General features: G+C 38.4%; 1 protein-coding gene across 2 annotated transcripts in view; it reads left to right on the top strand.

The window, feature by feature from the left end:
- Window positions 1–19,663, top strand: part of RSPO2 (R-spondin 2) — a 100,562-nt gene that overhangs the window by 49,482 nt on the left and 31,417 nt on the right. Inside the window, exons 2-4 of one of the 2 annotated variants that reach the window (XM_040678626.2) lie at window positions 2,668–2,856; window positions 13,614–13,757; window positions 15,438–15,623. In XM_040678626.2, the coding sequence (XP_040534560.1) occupies window positions 2,668–2,856; window positions 13,614–13,757; window positions 15,438–15,623 (519 nt within the window). Of the gene's footprint in view, window positions 1–2,667; window positions 2,857–13,613; window positions 13,758–15,434; window positions 15,624–19,663 lie in introns of both variants that reach the window. The other variant, NM_001319024.3, reaches the window with a different exon arrangement.

Below are 19,663 nucleotides of genomic sequence, written 5' to 3'. Positions count from 1 at the left end.
ATAATCACACATAAGCTTCTCTCTGTTCAGAGTCTCTGAGGATAATGTAAGGATTGTACTGTGTGACTGGATAGTGTTTTTTTTTTTTTTTTATGAAAACAGATGTTGGGTGGTGTGACTGTACAGGGCACTGCTCATGAAAGTCATACCTCTAGTGTAAAAGGAGGGTCCTGCTCACGGCTGCCAGAAATGGGTGTGAGGGCTGTGGGACAAAGCTGGGCAGTCTTCCCGCTGCCTACCTGGAGGATTCTCCAGTGCAGACTGTCAGTGGAGGCATGTGTGAGTTACATTGTAGAAGGAGCTAGTTCATTCCAGAAGAGAGCATAGGGCTGGAGCAGCACTTGTACAGGTAGATGGGCACGGTTGAAGCTGCCTTGCTTGATACCAATATTGCGCAGTTGCTCCAGAGGGACAGAGAGGAAAAAATATCCTTGATTTGAGGTAGAAACATCATGCTGGATATGAGATCCTGACCCCCAGTTTCAAACCCCATAAAGATCACTGAGTGGTGATGAATAACTGGAAGCATGTTGTAACTTTACTTTTCTTTTGTTCCATTTAATTCTTTTTCTTAACGCACAGGATTCTGTGAGGAACCTTGAACAAGTTTGAGGTACAGATTTGCAGAGGGTGAGATTCAAGGAAACTAAGAAGGGACTTGGAAGTCCCACCACGTGTTAAGCAACAATTGCTTTGGAATACACAGTCCTGTGTTTGATGTGGTTACAGAAAGTCAGTCCCTGTGACAGTGAGAGGAGGGATGCACTCAGGCGTAGCTCATCGCCTGTTTCCTTCTTGTGCATCTTCGAAGAATGAGGTTATTTGCAAGATGAACCATAGAAATTGTATCGGAGAGAGTGGATGCAACAGGATGTGTGCACAGGTTCAGGGATTTAAGGCAGTTGGTCTTGTAGGATGTGCCTTTGCCATGGGTACGTGGTTGTGAGAATTCAATAGTATGTATACCAGAGAGGATAAGGATGCTATTCCCATCAAGAGAATCTTAGTACGTGAGCCTGCTCTCAGAGAACTCCAGCCCTCACAATGTGTCCCACTGGCTGAGCAGCTTCCCACCACTCACTTGGCTACTCATCCTGCCCGCCACCCACCCAGAGTGTTCTGCACAGGATAGGAGCTGAGCACTGCCATACTGTGCTTGGAGAGGCGTGCTGGGAGGGACGGAGCAGCCACAGAACGAGAATGTGGTGTACAGATGTGCGAAGGTGAGAGTAAAGCTTATCAGCTACTGGTTCCAGAGGGTGGTGGGCTTTTTCCTTTCTTCTTTTCCCAGCTTGGCTGGTGAAGTCAGCCATTAAACAACAGCTTTTATACATCCATGTAAGATGAAATTATTGGAGTACTATGTTAGGGCGTAGATACTCTGAGATACTTTAAAATACAGCAGCTAAACATAGTCTTTGCTCTTTAGGCCAGCTGCTGTCAGAGCGACCTCTATTCAAAAGCTCTTGACGCCTCAAAGACATTTCATTTTTCAGCATAATGTTTCTCTTTTATTTGTAGTAAACTAGATATAAACAGGCAGACTTCTGTGAAATCCTGTAGCCAATTTAATATCTAAGAAAGACCTATTAGTAAGTTATTCTGGTTTCAGGAACATCTTGAGTCTTCGTCCCTCTGCTAACCTGCTGTGCTGACTCAGCACCTGAGAAGGAGCTGACTGTGTGTAGGGCAGCCTGATGCTGGAGGAGGACAGAACAGTAAAGGCTCATAAGGGCAGAGAAGGATGCAGCCAGGGTTTGTTGCACCATCACTCACGTCATAAAAAAGAGAGTATATTTAGTTGAAAACAACAGCTAGTGAATCCCTGGAGGCATTCAAGGCCAGGCTGGATGTGGCTCTGGGCAGCCTGATCTAGTGTTTGGTGACCCTGCACATAGCAGGGGGGGTTGAAACGACATGATCATTATGGTCCTTTTCAACCCAGGCCATTCTATGATTCTACGATTCTATGACCTAAAATGGTGATTAGATGCAAATGCCTTTCTTCTGAGATACCTGTGCATGTTGTTTTCAACTCATTTTGGGTAGAGTGTTATAGAAAATAAGCATAGAGGTTCTCTTTTTGGAAATAATGGTCTTTATATTTATTTCAGAGACTTAGAAGTGACTGTAAGAAGGCACTACAGTAATATGTATATGAAAGATGTGTGCATAGCGGGTGTTGTACCCATTCTGTAATTTGCTACACTTGATATTGCTGTGTTCACAAGTCAGAAGTTGCATCTGTGTTGCTACTGAATTTCAATTGAAATACTATTCCAGGTGCATAGATTAGGGTGCCAATATTCTTATATTTTGCTGCTGTTTTGTATTTATATGCTCAGCTTCAAATTAGAATTGAGCATACAAGTTTTGTTTATGTTTTGCTTGTGAATTTTATGCATCTTGGTCGCCACTTGTTTGTACCTTTATTTAAAATGCATCAAGTTCGTTAAAGTGCTGTACATACTAGTTAAAAACACAGAGATTACAATTTTTTTTTATCCACTTCCCAGTGCTGATGTTTGACAATGAATATGCTTGCAGAGCCTTCTTTTCAAAACTACTTGTAATCATGCAGTAGAGAACACTTTACAGGAAAGAGGACCTCCGTCCAAAATAATTTCCAAATGATCTTAAAGTTTAATTTATCTTCTTATTTTGCAGCTAGCTATGGATCCAATCCAATTTGCAAAGGCTGTTTGTCTTGTTCAAAGGATAATGGGTGCATCAGATGCCAGCACAAGTTATTCTTCTTCCTACGAAGAGAGGGAATGAGACAGTACGGTGAATGCCTGCATTCCTGCCCATCAGGGTACTATGGACTCCGAACGCCAGATATGAACAGATGTTCAAGTGAGTTGCGTGGGTTTTTTTGCTTGTTTTGTTGATGTTTTTGAAAGCTTACATGCAGTTTTTATTGGGAAGCCATAATTCATACTCTGTTTTTAAGGCGATATGTTGTGGAACATAATATTTTTATAGAAGTCGTGATCTTCATAAAAACTGATTTGCTAACGTCCGAGCTCACGCCAGGATCTGTTATGTTTAGCAAACTAAATAGTTGTTGTGTTAACCTAGCTGTTATTGTTATTGCTTCTTTTATTTTAATTAAAAGGAAGGTTAGGAAAGAGTTATGATTTAAGCAGCTATTTTTGATTTAAAAAAAATAATTCCCATTACACGAACATAAGGAAAGATTAAGCATATATTTAACAATGCTTCACGTAGTTACAAGCCCAGTATAGGCACTGGAATATGGGTGGGCTTCTCGTCATGCTTTTTGTTCCGACACGATTTTCAGGTGACCAGACACCTCGCACCATACATGTTTTAATATGTAAGTGTTGCTGTTTTAATAAAACAGATGTACTGTTAAGAACAAACAAACAACCTTTCACTGTTAGTGCTGCATTTTATTTGGAAATTTACAACCTGCTAATGTGCAACAAGGTTCCTTGTTTGCATGTTTGTGCCCGGCAGTACGGCTGTTAAGGCCTATGAGTGCTCTGGTATATCTGCACGTTATTTCACTGCTATCTGGCAGTTGTGCCTGTTTGTATCGATTTTTCCATATGCTCATATGTGGACGATTACCCATATGGACTACTAATCATTGCTACCACCCCTAATTCATATTTTTTTTCATGTGTCATAGTCTGACCAGAATTAGGTCACCAAACTGAAGAACCTGAAGTGAGAAACAGCTTTTCTTTGCTTCCTGAACTAATCAGACATTCACTAAATGTAGGGCACCCTCCCGTGGGTCCCGCAGCATGTCACAGGGATGCACTGTGTTGTGAGGAAGTGGGTGCTGTCCTTCAGATCACACATAATCTTGACAGGCCTATGAGGTCATTCTGTGGCACTTTTGGCTGGAATAAGAGCATTAACTGCAGTGCTCTGGCCACGTGCCAGCCCGCCTAATGACATCTCGCCTGTTTCTCCCGTTCCCTGTGCGGGTGCAGTGGATGTGGTATTCTTCGCTTTGTGATAGGTAACGCTGTTGAGCACTTCCTAATCTGTACCAGGTGGCTTGGTTTTGATGCAGAATTCAGTGAGAGCAGAATAGCGTTTATACATCCCTTCTGTAAAACAATTTAGGAGCTTGGCCTTAGTTTTCGTAGCACGGTTGTGAATTCAGCAACTTGTCTGCCTTCAGCCTTTTGAAAGTGGGCTGTAAAAGCTTGGCAACATGCAAATGTTTTTGAATACTGTTACAGTTTTGAGAAATAGATGAATGTATTTATATTAGCCTGTACTGTGTTTGTGAGATAGGAAACACTGTCTGTGCTGATAGTTGTTCTTTGCTTTCTTTCAAACAAACAAGCCATCCCAAAACCCCCCAAAGCTTGCAGAAGGTGAACTGTGAATTCAATACCACTTATTCTACATTTTTACCACTTACAGAAAGTGGCCTTTTTCCCTGATTTACAGGATTGGTTTTGAAAAGCACAAATGTGAGGCTGTGTCCAATCTATATTGGCATGTGTTGAGTGCTGGATATTTAACTCACCCTCATGCCTTTGACAGTCTCTCCCTCTGAGAATAATTACACAGTTGCATTTACAGACCAGTGCTGGTTCCCCTCCAATGATTTTTGAGCTGTGTATTTTTATTTTGGTGTGATCGCCAACTGGTGTATTTATAAATCATATCTGCGTTTTTGCTCTTGGTTTGGTGATCTTGCATGGTACACCCATTGCGTTATGGACACAAACATTTTGTGGATTCAAGCTGAGATAAAATAAACATTCCTGAAAAATAGAATAGGTTTCTTCCTACTTGATGTCAGATACTTTTAGTTACAGCTTGTTACAGACTATTGCTTAGATAGTATTATCTCAGCTAAAAATAATAAAAATTCTGGCTCTGTTAAAATCTGTCTGGGAGTTACAGGGCTTGAATTACTTGGGTTGAAATGATTTCTGCCCTATTAATGCCTTTACAGGCACAAAAGCTGTTTAACGTTTTATTACTGGAACACTTGCCCATTTTTGTTCAAGAAGCTATAGAACATTTTTATGGAAAATGTTGACATGATTTTAAAAGCCAAACATAGTTAGTGCCAAACGTAACACAATAAATACTACAGCCAAGTGCAACAGCTCCAAAATTATGGAAATTTTGAATTTCAAGGCTGATTTTCTTTTCTACATGTAAGCAGTATGTGTCTCTTGAATTTGCTGAATGGTTCTAGACTGTTTTTCTAGTAACAGTGAATCATGTACTTTCTAAACTGCTTTTCCCTAGAAATCGATGTAGTGCTTCCTGCTGGAGCTTATTTTCATCTGGAACGCTGAAGTCAAAACACTTGAACATGAAATTGTAAAGTGTTGGGTCCTTCCTCTAGAAGAGTGCCCAAACCGAGTGCTACACTTTATTAATTTTCCAAGAAATTTTAATAATTAATAACTTTGAACTGTTCCAACGAGGAAAAAAAATCTTCTGAGAAAAACAGAACAATAAATCTGAATAAAAGAATAGGATGAACTCTGTCACCCCAGTGGTTGTTTCAACTTTGGCTTAATTAATCTTGCAAGCCTATCTTGAGTCTTTCAACCTGGTCAGTGTCTATGGTAAGCTTTTAGGGGGAAGATACTGTAACCGTTTAGAAATCACAGCTCCCTTCAGCTTGAGTTGGTGACTCCATTTGTTTATGTTCACCTTCTTGTGGGAGGACCAGGCATTTCTAAAATTGTCATTAGCTGTTCCATGTGCCTTCAGTGAGAACAAGATAAAGAGAAGTTTTTAATAACTGGCTTGTCAATCCATTACTTCTGAAACACCTGAAGTTAATTCGCTGTGTAAAGAAAGGTAATGATTTTTTTTAAGCTTTCTTACAAAATAGCAAGGCATCAATAATATGTAATGGCTTAACTATTGCTTAGGTAATGTAGCAGAACATACAAAGCTCAGAGGCTATTTGTTTATTTATTATTGTTGTGGTACAGGCATCAGGCCTTTTTTTTTTTCCTCCCATTTATTCCACTACTTTTTCCTCCTTCAGCTGCTGCTTGGTAAGTATTTGGTCATGTTCCTAATTATATTTTTTCTTTTAAATTTTTGACCTTGTTTTGTATTTTGATGGAAGAACGTCCTTCCACCATTCTGGCAACAAAAAATCTTAATGGTGCTTTGAATTTAAGATTTCTTAAAACTGTAGTCAATTTAGACTTAATATACCCGTTATATATTTGTAAAATACTAATTGAAACCACTGTGGTTTTGGCAATTGTTTAAACGATCTCAACTAATAATAAATCAAGATTAGAACATAATATAATATATTAAGTGTTTAGTAAGCAAATTTATTAAAATAATAATAATAATCCTCATCATGGTATTTTATAAGCAGCATTTTATATTCCAAGCATTGATCTCTGTGAAATGATAGACCCAGGGTAAACTTTCGTAATGATTACTGGCAAGTGACTGCATTTGTTGTTCTCCAGAACTCGTGTTCATCCACTGCCAAAGCTGCAGCTTGAAAACAATTTCCAGTTTTAATCCTAAATACTTCAGCTACTGAAGCCTCTTCTGCTTAGGAGTTTGTTAGCACCCTTGTAGTCTGAAGCTCTTTTGCTTGTGATTTTCCTCCTCTAATTCCTTAAAGACAGTTGACGCTTTGGTCTCTGTTTCTTCATAGAATCACAGAATTGAGTTGGAAGAGACCCTTAAAGATCAGCTAGTCCATCTCCCCTGCAATGAACAGAGATTTCTACAGCTAGATGATTTGCTCAGGTCTTGAATGTGTCCAGGGACAGACTTACGCCACATCTCTGGGCAACCTGTTCCAGTGCTTCACTAGTTTTATTGTAAAAAAAAACCTTATCCCTTATATTCAGCCTAAATCTCCCCTAATTCATCACTCAGCTAATTCTCTATCCTCTACAAGAACTGCTCTATCCTCTACAAGAACCAAGGAGTGCCAGCAGCCAGTCAGGATGGCAGCCTGGGGGTAAGACTGGAGCACCAGGGCTGCAGAAGAAATTTGAGAGTAGGAGTTGAAGCATTTTTATGCTTCAGTTTGATTTTCAAAGGTATGGTTTTGTATTGTAAAAGTTTACAATTCAACTTATTCTGACATCTTAAAAGCTAGTGGTAGATGTACTGTGGAAGGACAGTATTTGTTTTAATAACATCATACTTTCTTTAACTGCAGTAAAGACTTAAATATTCACAGGAGTGCTTTTTTTCTTAATCATAGCAAACATATGTACCTGGGTCAAAATTTAATTTATATTCTGAATTTCCAGGCTTTTGATTTTTTTTTTCCCTCAAAATATGAGTCTGTCAATTGTTTAATACTTATTATAACAGAAAAATTAGTAGAATTGTCTTACCATGACTGTCAGGAAGTCAGCGCAGGTCAGGGAAACCTTTTTATGACTGTAGTTCATCCAATTAAGAGTGCATCTGTAATTTGGGCCTGACTTGTAATCCAGGCTTTTTCCCACCAGAGTTCTTTAATGTACCATTTATATAGTGCCCTATAAATATTGGAAACCATATCCACCTCAATTAGATTTATTTTTGTAATGTTATACAAGATCACTGTTCACATCAGTATATGCGAGATAAAGCCTAAATCAAATATTTTATTGCTGACTAGCTAAATACCCTTGTTCTAGAACAGATCAGTTTCTCTAATCTTGACTGGTATATGCTTCATAACTATTACATAAAATAATAATATAATAGAAATAATTTTCTTCCAAACTGTTTCTGTTTGTGTTTCTGTAAGTGCCATGGGGTGCTTTGCTTACTGAAAATTAAGTAAAAAGGTAGTTTGGTTTCTCAGTTTTGTCCACAACTAATTTTTTTGCTACTCTCTTTCAGTAAGCAAAGTCTTAGTTGTTTTAAATTTCGGTTTTAGGAGTCTTTTCTGACAACGCCCCCTTTGAGGGAGAGATTCTTTTCCTCCAGAAGACAAAACGATTTTGATGCGTTGGTTCTGTAGGTTTCCCAGTCATTGGTTGAGGTGAGAGCACAGTACTAGTTCATGGAGGGGAGTGATGGTGATGTTTCTTTCTTCTCTAGCTGTCCTCAAGCATGGAAGCACTTTGACATGCCATAATCTACCTTTGTGCTGTACTGAAATGTCACTTAAGTTCTTATTCTTCTCTCAGGCTAAATTAACAGATTGCACAGTATCAATAGACTTTCCATCAGAGTCAGCATATATTTTGTATCATAAATCAAACTTTCAGAGCTCTATTGAAGGGATACTGCTTCGTTTAGCTTTGTTTCATCTGACCACTGAAGACACTTCAGCAGTGCGCTTCAACTTAGTTTCAACCCATTTTAGCTTCACTAAAGTAGTGACTTCTTTTCCACCCTTTCCCCTGAGAGGTGAAGTCATGGGGCTGTGTATTTACAACCACTCCTGTGACAGTTTGTGATTGAAAATAGACTTGTAGAGAGTTAGCTTTTCTGACTGCTTCATTTCTGACTTGTCATTCTGCAAATGCGCATTTGTCATAACTGATTGTATCTCTTCGGGGGGGGGTTAATATTATTTTTGCCCATTAGCGTAATTATAGTGGGCTGTGGTCTATTTGATGGCATGAAAAAATGTTAGTAGTTTAAAATTGCTCTTGCTGCAGCAATTAGGACCTTTGCCATGGATTTCAGTGAGGTCACAATCTCGTAGCATTTACATACAGCTCTGGAGGGAATATGGTGTAACACTTTAAAAAGTGCCATCTGTTTAGAAATGGATTGTGCTAATCAGACATAGCACCAGATTTCTCTGGGCCTCTCTGAGTGCATTTTGAAGTCCAGACATGTAAAGATGGTAGCAGAGGAAGATGTCTGGCTTTCGTGTGGTTTTAGGGGTATTTTATACCTTTCAGTTGGTAGGAGAGAAGCAATAATGTAACTTTGGAGTGCCAAGATGGAAACATTAGAAAGAAAAGAGAAAACTATGCTAGATGAGGTACAGTGGGAGTGCTACAGTGAGTCTCAGTGGTGCTGGCTATGTAGCAGCAGGTTAGGTAGTTCCAGTGGGATACAGGGAGATGTGATATTGAGCAAGAATAGAAGGGATTTGTGTCTGGAAGGAAGCAGACCCACTGATAATTGAATACAAGGGAAAGAAGAGGTAGGGATTCTAACCTGCAGACTTCTTGTTGCTAGCTGGATGGGAACAGCAGCAACGGAGCAGCTTTTCTTCACTCAGGTGCTAAAGATTAAGTGTCCTAGATTCTTGTTGCCCTGCAAATATGGTTGGCCTGCCAAAGGTATGTGATTGCTCTTTAGGGTTCTTCTGCACTACATTAATCAGTTCATTCTCTCCTTGACATCAGCCTTCTGTTTCTCCAGTGCTTCCACTTCTAGGCTCCTCCTTCTTGCTACTTCCAAAATATCCCACCAGTTATCCCTGTCTATCTGGAAGCCTATGGTGACCACAGTTGTCTTACTTTTAGAGCAAAAGATCAAAGCATTTCTGAAGTATACTGGCAGTCATGCAGTATTTGTTTTCTTCCTTTACAGAACTGTTTCTGTCTAAAATCTTAATGATGCAATTAGATCTACAGGTAGTAAGATGAATTCGTTCAATTGCTTTTGGCAAGAGTCTTCTCCAGATTAAAAACAAAAAAAGTCTCACACTCCAGTCTGTATAGTCAACAAAAGTTGGAAGAGTAGCATGGTTAAGATGGTACTTTACAGGTATTATAGTTGGAAAGATTATTGTGGTGGAAAAGAGACAATCAAAAAAGAAATGCTCACCCATATCTGAGAATCTAGACTTACAGTAAAAAACTCCAAAAAGGAAGGATCTCCAGAAAGAGAGCCTTCCCCAGTGGTAGTCAGCCCTTAAATGGGGTCTAGGAGATGACACAGGTGAATTGCCTTTGCCTGTCCTTGATGACCCAGTCCTTGCCTCAGGTGATCAATCAGTTCCCATACTCAACCGTTCCCATACACAGTCAATTAAAATTGTCAGTAAATTAACTAGTGAATTTAAAAGGATTTAGAAAAGTAAGGGAGATTCTACTTTTCTTTGCCACACTTAGACATGAGATGCTAAGATGAAAAAGTTCAAATGGTTGAAAGCTATGGCAATCAGAAGGAAGCAGTTCAGTTCACTAACTGAACAATATTTCCTTATTTTTTCATTCTGTTGTTTTGTGTAAAGGATAAAACCATCTTTTAAATGCTATCTTTCTCAATTACAAGGCCTGCTCTGAAAGTAGTGTCTCCTGTTTATTTCCATGGAAGCTACAAGAGATATGAAGAGCACAATTTTATAGAGTAAATTCTCAGCTACAGAACACCATTTTTAATATAGTCACCACCACTAGCTTTGTTTTTTTGTTTTGTTTTGTTTTGTTTTGTTTTGTTTTGTTTTTGCCAGCAATGAACAAGAAACCTGCATGCTGCACTCATAAAAATCTGCCCGTGTGGAGATGGTCCACTTTTTCACAGCTACTACAACAGCATCATTGCTAGGAAGTTGAACAGATGGGAGTAAGAAGGCACCAAATCTGGACTATACAGTGGGTGAGATAAGACAATCCAGCCAAGATTGACAGTGTGCTCTATGGGCTTTGAGCTGGTATGAGGTCTGGCATTATCATCTTTGCAAGAGAAAGGTTGTGTTCTCCTCTGATCTGATGCTGGAAGTTTGAGCCTTCAGCTTACTCAGTGTCATGATGTGGTGGTCAGAATTGGTGGTTTGTCCAGGTTCCAGGGAAATGGAATGGAAATCCTTCCAGAAGGATCACCCATTTCCTATCCAAAAAAAAAAACAATGTGCATCTCTTCATCTGCTTTTTCTTCAATGATTAACTCATATGCTGTCACATTGTGGACTGCTGTTTTGACTCAAGCTCACAGTGGTGACACTGCATCTCATCACTGGTAATGATTGGATCCAGGAAACTGTCACCTTCAGCCTTGTTTTGGTTCAATAGATCCTGACAAACATGCACATAGTGTTCTGTCTCTTCCTGTGTGTGCATTTGTGGGACCCACCTGGCAAAAAATTCGCGATATTCCAACATTGCCACCATCATTTCCAACACACTGAAGCCAATATTCAGCTCCTACATAGCTTCCTGGTCATTATCCATCGATTTGTATGGATGAGCTGATTGAGAATTTCTTCATTTTGTGGTATGACAGCTATGCATGGCCATCTGGAATGTGGCTTTTCTTTTACGTTGCTGTTACTGCTGAAGCACACCACGCACAGCCTCACTGTGCTCACATCCACTGTTTGATCTCCATACACTTTCTTCAGCAATCATTGATGAGTGTCAGTGAGTGCAGTTTTTTCAGTTCCACACCTTTGCTTCATAGGCACTTCCATGTCAGACTTCATTTTGTCAGACCGCCCCTCTGCTGCCATCTGTCACACGGCAACAACATGTAACGGGATGTTGGTGGGAAGGTTCAGCCTCTACTGCCATACCAACAACATCTGCCTCTGATGTTGTGGGTCAACATTTAAAAAAAATAAAAACAGGAGCAGCCCTTGTATTTAGTTGCGCACCAGTGTATCTTAATAATAGAGAATCAGCGTTCTTTAAATCTTCAACTAAAAATCTATATGCTTTCTCTTTCTCTGTCCATGTTGATATATGTAGATATAAAAGAATTTTATAAATGCATCTATTGATTTATTAAACTCAGAAACAGTTAATTTATTAGTATCACATTGATTAAAAAAATAAGTAAAGGTGATTTGCTGACAAAGCATTAAACCGTATAATCAGGTGAAGCCAGGCACCAAGACTAATATACTTTAAAAAATTTCAGTTTTATAACCACTTCTCTGATAGTTTGGGATTTAAAATAGACTTGTAGAAAGTTGGCATTTCTAACTTTTGGAATACTTTTTTTACCTCTTTAGTTGATTGGAATTGTCCTGCAAGGCTTAGAGCTGCTTGAGCATCTTTAATGGTTTGAAACATCATAAGTAGCACCTAATAATCTCACTTTCCATGCATGTTTATCACTCTGGTGAATTAATACTTCAATTTCACAAATGTTCAGATTTTCTTTAGTGTTTTTCCCAAAACTGCATCTTATACGGATTAAATAATAGATGTTTCATATTTGAAACCTTAACCTTAGCCCAACAGCCTCTACTATGTCTTCAAAATATAATCGTCATGGTGAAGGCTCTACTGTAACACAAAATAAAACTCATGTGGAAAGCAAAACAAAAGATATAAATAGGATGGGAATTTGAAGTTTGATTAAAAAACTGGTATAAGACTCGGTCAATTTTTTAATGTTTAAATGTAGGATATTCACATGTGGTAGGATTTCACCTGATAGGTGTGTTTATATGTTATGAGGAGCTGATGTTCTTTGTTTGATCCCTCTTCCATCTCAAAGAGTTCAAATGGAATAGACTTTAAGCACATCAGTCTCCAACGTGATTTGAAAGCAATAGTTAATGCACTATTTCAAAAATATACTTGCGTCAATTGGATGTGAGGGAGGGTTGCATGATGCTAATTTTCTTTTCATGTTGGTGTTCTGCACCTCATCATTGGACTAACTGGTTTGGAAAAACCTTGATGTCTTTTCAAACTGCCTTGTGTGGGTGTGCAAGAGGCAAATGTTTTTTCTGAATATTTAAACTCAGTGGATGTTTGATTCAAGCATTGCAATTAATAAAATATTTGCAGTATATGTGGAGCATAACAAACCAGATTTGCAATTAACTATTGCAGTACATCTCCAGAGCAGCTTGCCTTATCATTTTGCTTTGCAGACACATTCAACTAGTGAAGTGGTTTTGAAGTATTTATTGTATGAACAGGCATTTCTTCTAGGTATGTATGAGAGACTTCCGTAACCTTCCATGGAAGTATTTCTGTTGTACAGGTGTGCATATTGTTGATATCAAGTTCATCACCAGTTTGCTGTGTTTTACTATGAAATATGAAATTTCTAAATAGTCTGCTTGCGAGTCTGTAGTCTACTGTGGAGTATATTTGTGCAGAATTATTAGTGAAAAACAATATTTTACATGGCAGTATTTTTTTTTTTCTCTCTATTTTTATTGCTTTGTCTTTCAGTCATTTAATAATGGTTATTTTTTATGCATGGACTTCATTGATAATAAAGAAGTTACATCCAGAACAGTTCTATTTGTTTTTGCCTGGTAGGAAATGCGTATGTATGGATATGGAAATCAAACAAAGCTAAATAAATGTTTTTGTGTATTATTTAGAGGAGAAAAAGTCAGGGAAAAATTTGTATTCTTCTTGCAATAATAAATAATAAATCAATTGCAGTACATGTAATGCAGATCTAATTCCCAAAATTACCTGTTTGCCTTATGTTCCTTAATATTAATTAAACAGAAAATAATGTGCATTTTTCCTCCAAAAAGATCAAATCAGCTCAGAAGTCATTTAATTGGAAGCTTTATCAACATTTTTTGTTAGAGAATAGAATTAAAAGGATGTATGGAACAAGCAATACAGTTAACTGTTTTCTCCTAAATAGTGGATAGATTTCAGGATGGCAGTATTTTTCAATATAGTACTTAAGATTTCGCTATTCTATTCCTTTATAAATCCTTTCAATTTGAATCTTCCCATAACTTAGCAGTATTTTTTTTCCTTATGATCGTTTTGATTCAGGATGCAGAATAGAAAACTGCGACTCCTGCTTCAGCAGAGACTTTTGCACCAAATGCAAAGCTGGCTTCTACTCCCACAGAGGCCGCTGTTTCAGAGGTTGCCCGCCTGGATTTGCTGCCTTGGAAGAGCTCATGGAGTGTGTGGGTGAGTCTTCCCAGTAGTGCTGCTGAAGCCACTTTTTTTTTTTGCCAGGTGGCCAGGTTTGAATGCTGACAACACTGCTTTTAAGCTGATGCTTAGTAATTCCTCTACAGTGCCTGAAGGGAGGTTGTAGTGAGGTGGGAGTTGGGCTCTCCTCCCAGGTAGCAGTGATGGAATAAGAGGTAATGGCTTCAAGTAGCACTGTGGGAGGTTTGGGTTGGGTTTAGGAAAGATTTATTCTCAGAAGCAGTGGTGAAGTACTGGGACAGGCTGCCTGGGGAGGTGGGGGAGTCACCAACCCTGGAGATGCTTAAGAAAAGGGTAAACGTGGCACTGAGTGATGTGGTCTAGTGATATGGTGGTGATGGGTTGATGGTTGGACTAAATGATCTTAGTGGGCTTTCCAACCTTAATGATTCTATGATTCCTATCAAGAAACATTCACTAAGAGACTGGGTCTGGATCTCTTTGTCCACAGTAATACATATATTTCTTTGAAATATACACTTTGAAAGAATACACTGTTGAGAATGCTGTTCAGCATCTGAAAGCTCTGTCCTGCAAATCACCTTGTGTGTACATCTATAACTCAGAATTTGTAAGATTTCAGGAAGGCCTCTTTTTGCTTAGAACTCGAATGCCCATTGAATTGTCACCTCTATAAGCTACTTGCTCCTTTTTCATTTCACAGAGCCCAGAACCCAGGGGCAGGGCAGGTTGAACATATGCCCAGTTCATGAAGCTTGGCAATATCTGGGCTTGAGAGTCACTTTTAGTTTCTCTATGGCTCTCCCCTGTTCTATTTTGCAAGTAACAGGGAAGCAAAGGAGTTGGATATAGCAGCCCATTTAGGTTGCTCATTGTACCATGCGCATTGTACTGGGCAGTCATTCTATAACCAACACTTTTCCTCTGGTGGAGAGGGGAAATTTAAAAAAACAAACAAACAAAAAACATTCAAGTCCTACAAGCAGGAATACATATAGGTGGTCACATCCACATGCAGGACACATGAGAAAGATGTTGTGAATTGGAGGAGAGTGAGCAGTAGAAACTCAAGTTGGTCTTCTATATTTTGACTCTTGTTTCAAAACAGGGTAGATAATTCTTTGCAGGCTCTATAAAATCTGTAGCACTGAGTTCAGACTTCTTATTTTTTCCAAATGTAAAGCAGAAAATGTGTTTTTTTAGTAGAAATTTACTTTGTAACTCTGAGCTGGCTCTGGCAACTTTGTGAGTCTCAGAGCTTGGTGTTTTACCTTGAGGTGTGGGAGCTATCAGGACAGACTCCTTGTTTCTGGAAAAGTCCTTTTGTTTCATGGTGGAGAGGACCTAGAAATGTGAACTCCTGAGATTTACACATCCAGGTGACAAATAAGTAGGATTTATCAAAAAGAGGATAGAAATTAAATGAATCTCAGGATTTTAGGAGGGTTTCAGGACTGACATGATGTCCATATGGGCAGATTGATTGTGTGACTGTTTTATGCTTGGGGTGATGTAGACTGAAAAGATTCTTTCAGGTTCTGTGAGATATTTTGTTTCTATGTTTTTGCCAGTAAATAGTAAAGCTTTTAAGTAGTACAGTCTAATTTAAGTGGTCCTTGCTAATTAAAAAGTCTTAAAAAGAGAAGGAGAGAACTAGAAGAATATCTAATAGGTTTTCTTTTGCTTTATCAGAAGGCTGTGAAGTTGGTCAGTGGAGTGAATGGGGAACTTGCAGCAGAAATAATAAAACATGTGGATTTAAGTGGGGCCTGGAAACGAGAACAAGGCAAATCGTGAAGAAGCCAGCAAAAGACACAATACCATGCCCAACCATCGCAGAGTCCAGACGGTGTAAAATGGCCGTGAGGCACTGTCCAGGAGGTAAGTCTAGAGCATGCCACAAATCTTTATGAGCATTCCTTAACAGAAATCCTAGTTCTAACTAGAAAACAGAGCTATTTCATCTTAGCTAAAGCAGAAATCCCATCTCCGCTCTGCCAGATGAGGCGGATAGGCGGTAGTGCTGCTGTGGACCTAATTTCTGCAGCAGGACTTGAGGGAAAGGCTCAGCATGGCAATGATCAGTCTCTCAGTGGACTGTGAAACTGTTTTCCTGGTGTGGTTTTTCAAAGAGGCGTCTCATCAAAGGACTGGAACATGTTATAGTTCGAGCTGCAACGTAAGAACTGTAAGGACTGTGGAATATCTGGTTGTGTTGCACGTTGCAGGAAAGGTCACGAGTCTAAATATTTCTGCAGGTGACACACAGTGCTGGTGTTATGGGTATTTAAATTAAATGAAGAAAGTTACACATGGCATTGTTAGCTGGAACTATTAGCTAAAATGTTACTTGTTCTGGATATCTTGTTCTGGTCAGGGTCAAACTACGCTATGTTTGAAATGAACAGAGCAGTGATGGACAATACAGTTTTTAGCATGAGACCTGCTTATGGCAATTACTACAAGCTGATTAAAGAAAGAATCTTATTTCCTTATCATGGTGTTCAAGACTTCAGTTTTGTGGATCCTAGCCTGGAGACGTGTCATTGGTGAGAGGAGGTTGTCTTTTTCACTGAAGTGATTAATCCTTCACTTGTGAAGACTGAACATTTTTAAGTTTCTAGAATTTGTAGTAGAGGTGGGTGATCAACAGGTGACAGAAGGACCATTCCTTTTGGAACTGTAGGATTAAAGGGAGACCCAGGCTCAGGGGGACTTCAGGACATGTCTAGTTTCACCTCCTGCTCTGAGCAGGGTCAGTTATGAATTTAGACAAATAAAGAAGGAATAAAGAATAGTGGAGTCTTGAGATAAAGCCATAATGTTGAAAATGCTAGAACTGAAATAATTTTGGAGAAGGTACATGAATAGGTATGCTTTGTTTTGTAATTTTTGTCTCGGGACCTTGATATGACTCTGGAAGACAATATAAGGTTGATTCCATGTTATCCAGATTAGGTTACCTGAGTCTAAGTTATGTACTCTTCCTGTACTCACAGATAGATGCATGAGTGCATATGTGCTTACACAGAAACTCACAGTGGTGCTGCAGTGCATAGTGTAGAGCACTTAATCTGCAGCCAAAGTAAATGTCACTGAAGAGTTGACTGTAGTGATGTTATCTTTACTTTTTTTTAAAAATCATCTTTTGTTTCTATTTCAAAATTTTATTTGCATTTCATTTCTACAACAAAAAGAGTAACGGTCAGTTGCAAGCCACATCTGGAAAAAAAATCAAAACATTAGTGAACAAAAGGTGGCTGATGTGATAGGTAAGCAGCAGTGTCACACTCTGCACTCTGAGTCTGACTGACATTGCATACAGACCTCTGTGAGTAGCAGAAGTCTCTGAAAACACTCTGAGCTTGTTGCAAGTAATTTTAAACATAACCCAAATAAAAGATTGTATGGACTTCTTACGCTGCATCAGAATGATCTATGATACATGACATAAGGCCCATATCACCATCCCTTGAATTATTTATATTTTTTAAGACTTTGTTCATACATTTTGAGTTGATTGGTTAATTTTCTAATACATGTAAAATAAGACAGTAGTTTATATATTTAAAAAGGAAAAAAAAACTGTTGTCCAGCAGAAAAACTGGATTTGGTATCAGTTCTGTCAGTGCAGAAGAGAAGTGATACATCTTGAGATGAGATGAAAAAACCTACAAGATGAACAACTTTGGAGAAAGGAAGAAAAAACATAAAAATCAGTGCTGATTGCTGTGTCAAATTTTGTTATCTGGAAATTTATGTTGCAGACGGATGATTTACCTTCTCATTTATATTGGATTTCAAGATAGAGGTAGATTTTCTTTAGATTCAGGAAATCTATTGTCTGGTCTGCATCACGATCTTTGTTCTTTTTCTCAATACATGTCAGAAATGTTGTTTCAGAAAATACAAATTCAGAGTGAGAGGCTGCTTTCCCATAAATCCTAAGCATTCTAGTCTTCTCCTGTCCTCCCACCATGTGGAATTCCCTGATTGTATTTCTGGAGATAAAAAATAGATATGTACAAAACTGCAGGTTGCACTCTCCACGCTGAGTGCTGATGATTACTACTGTACCAAATGTCTTATCTCCTGCTTTGTTGTATGTTTCAATTATGATTTTCTACACAGTTGGTCTACAGTCATGTTTATCGTATTTCATTTAGTTAGCAGGCCACCCTTTTAGACACTCAAAATGCTTAGCTACTTTCTCAATCATGGTAAAGTGTCAGGAGGCAGTGATGCTGGTTATGGGGAAACTCAAGTCAAGCAGATTTTAGACTGCTTCCGTTAAAGAAGAGATTCTGGGACTTGGAAAAAATGCAGCATTTTTCCAATGTTAGAAATTTCATAATTCAAATTTTTAACTGAGGAAATCAGAGAAAATGCAGTTAGTGGCACTCAATGACTGAAGAACCATAATCCCTGGAAATATCTGTTGAGAAGCTACATTAAATCCTTTCATCCGAACCTTCTCAGTGTATAGATTCACATAGATTGTAATGGATTAAATTGAGCACAGGAAGTAAGGATGTTTTTGGTAGAACAGGGTCAAATAAGTGCTTTTGGCGTGTTTTCTATTTACGTACATTTTACTGTTACTATTTATGATCCATAGTACAGAAAAACTTCGAAACATATTTTACATTTACAAAAGAAATGGAGTTAAATTCAGTTTTCCTACTAAATACTTCAGTTTCATATTTATCAGGGATTAAGATGTTACCCATCTGGCCATATGGCTGTAGTACAAATCTTGTTGATGAAGAATTCTTTATTGCTTTCCTATTATGTGCAGTTATAGAGATGCAAGCTGGAAAGCAAGTGAAAGATGATTTCACTTCTGTCCTACTGAAGCCAGCAACGTGTAAGAGGATACTCTCCTTGATTTCAAAGTAGATATGTTAACTTTGTAATATTTTCTTATTGTCAGTACTTACTGATTTAAATGTTATTACCAGATGGGATTGTCACATTTGTATATCTGTTCATATTATGTATGCTACCCTGTGGCTTGGGTGTGACGTGACTCATACAGCAAGAGTTTAGACTCTAAGATGGCTTGGATCATTCAGGACAACTCCTACACATGTTGGTCTCTTTCTGATCAGTCTTTAGCTCAAAAAGAAAGAAAAATAGATTATTATTTTTTTAAAAAAAGAAAATTCAGTTACAGGGAATGGGGAAATTACCAAGCAGAAGTATGGGCAGATACACGTTGCTATCTTTAAAGTTTTTTCATGCTTAGTACAAGTATTCACGTTTTACCTTTCCTTTTTGCAAGTTCGCGTAAGTAAATTGCTTCTTTTGCCTTCTTTTGTTTGTACCCTTCAAGTACTTGCAGTACTCATGTTTTGTCTTAAGTATTACAAAGGCAAGCTAAACAGCTTTCTACTTCTAACCTTCCATGACACTGCAGATCCTGAAGCTGTCGGATACACAAATACTACTCTACACAAAACTGTTATTTCTAGTAAGAATTACTGTGCCATTCAAGAATGCTTATTTTGGACACAAGGATGAGATGTGTCTGCATTAATTTCTTAATGCTGAAAGGGAGAATGTCATGAGGTGGGGGGGAGTTCTTTTCACAACACAGACATATAACTCAATGGACTTTATGCTGTTCCATTTGGTTTTGAAAGCTTATATCTTCGTATTGCTGCAAAAGAATACAAGACTTCTGGTGGAGCAACACCCAACCAGAATATTTCCTTCTTTAAAGCAAATTTCCTCTGAGAGTGAATGTGTTAAAAATGATGGCTTTAAATTGACAATGTGCACTACAAAGGGTCAAAAATGTCCTTGTCATCCCCTCCTCCCCTGCCAAGCTCGATGCTAGCTACATTCAATTTCTTTTGAAATCAGTCAAAGGAAATTTGGATTTCTCTTTGAATATAAAGAAAGTTTTATTTAGAAGA

The sequence above is a fragment of the Gallus gallus genome, chromosome 2 (assembly GCF_016699485.2).
Source record: "Gallus gallus isolate bGalGal1 chromosome 2, bGalGal1.mat.broiler.GRCg7b, whole genome shotgun sequence".
NCBI lineage: Eukaryota > Metazoa > Chordata > Aves > Galliformes > Phasianidae > Gallus > Gallus gallus.
Note: the sequence above shows the minus strand (reverse complement) of the source record. Positions and strands in the feature narration are given on the sequence as shown.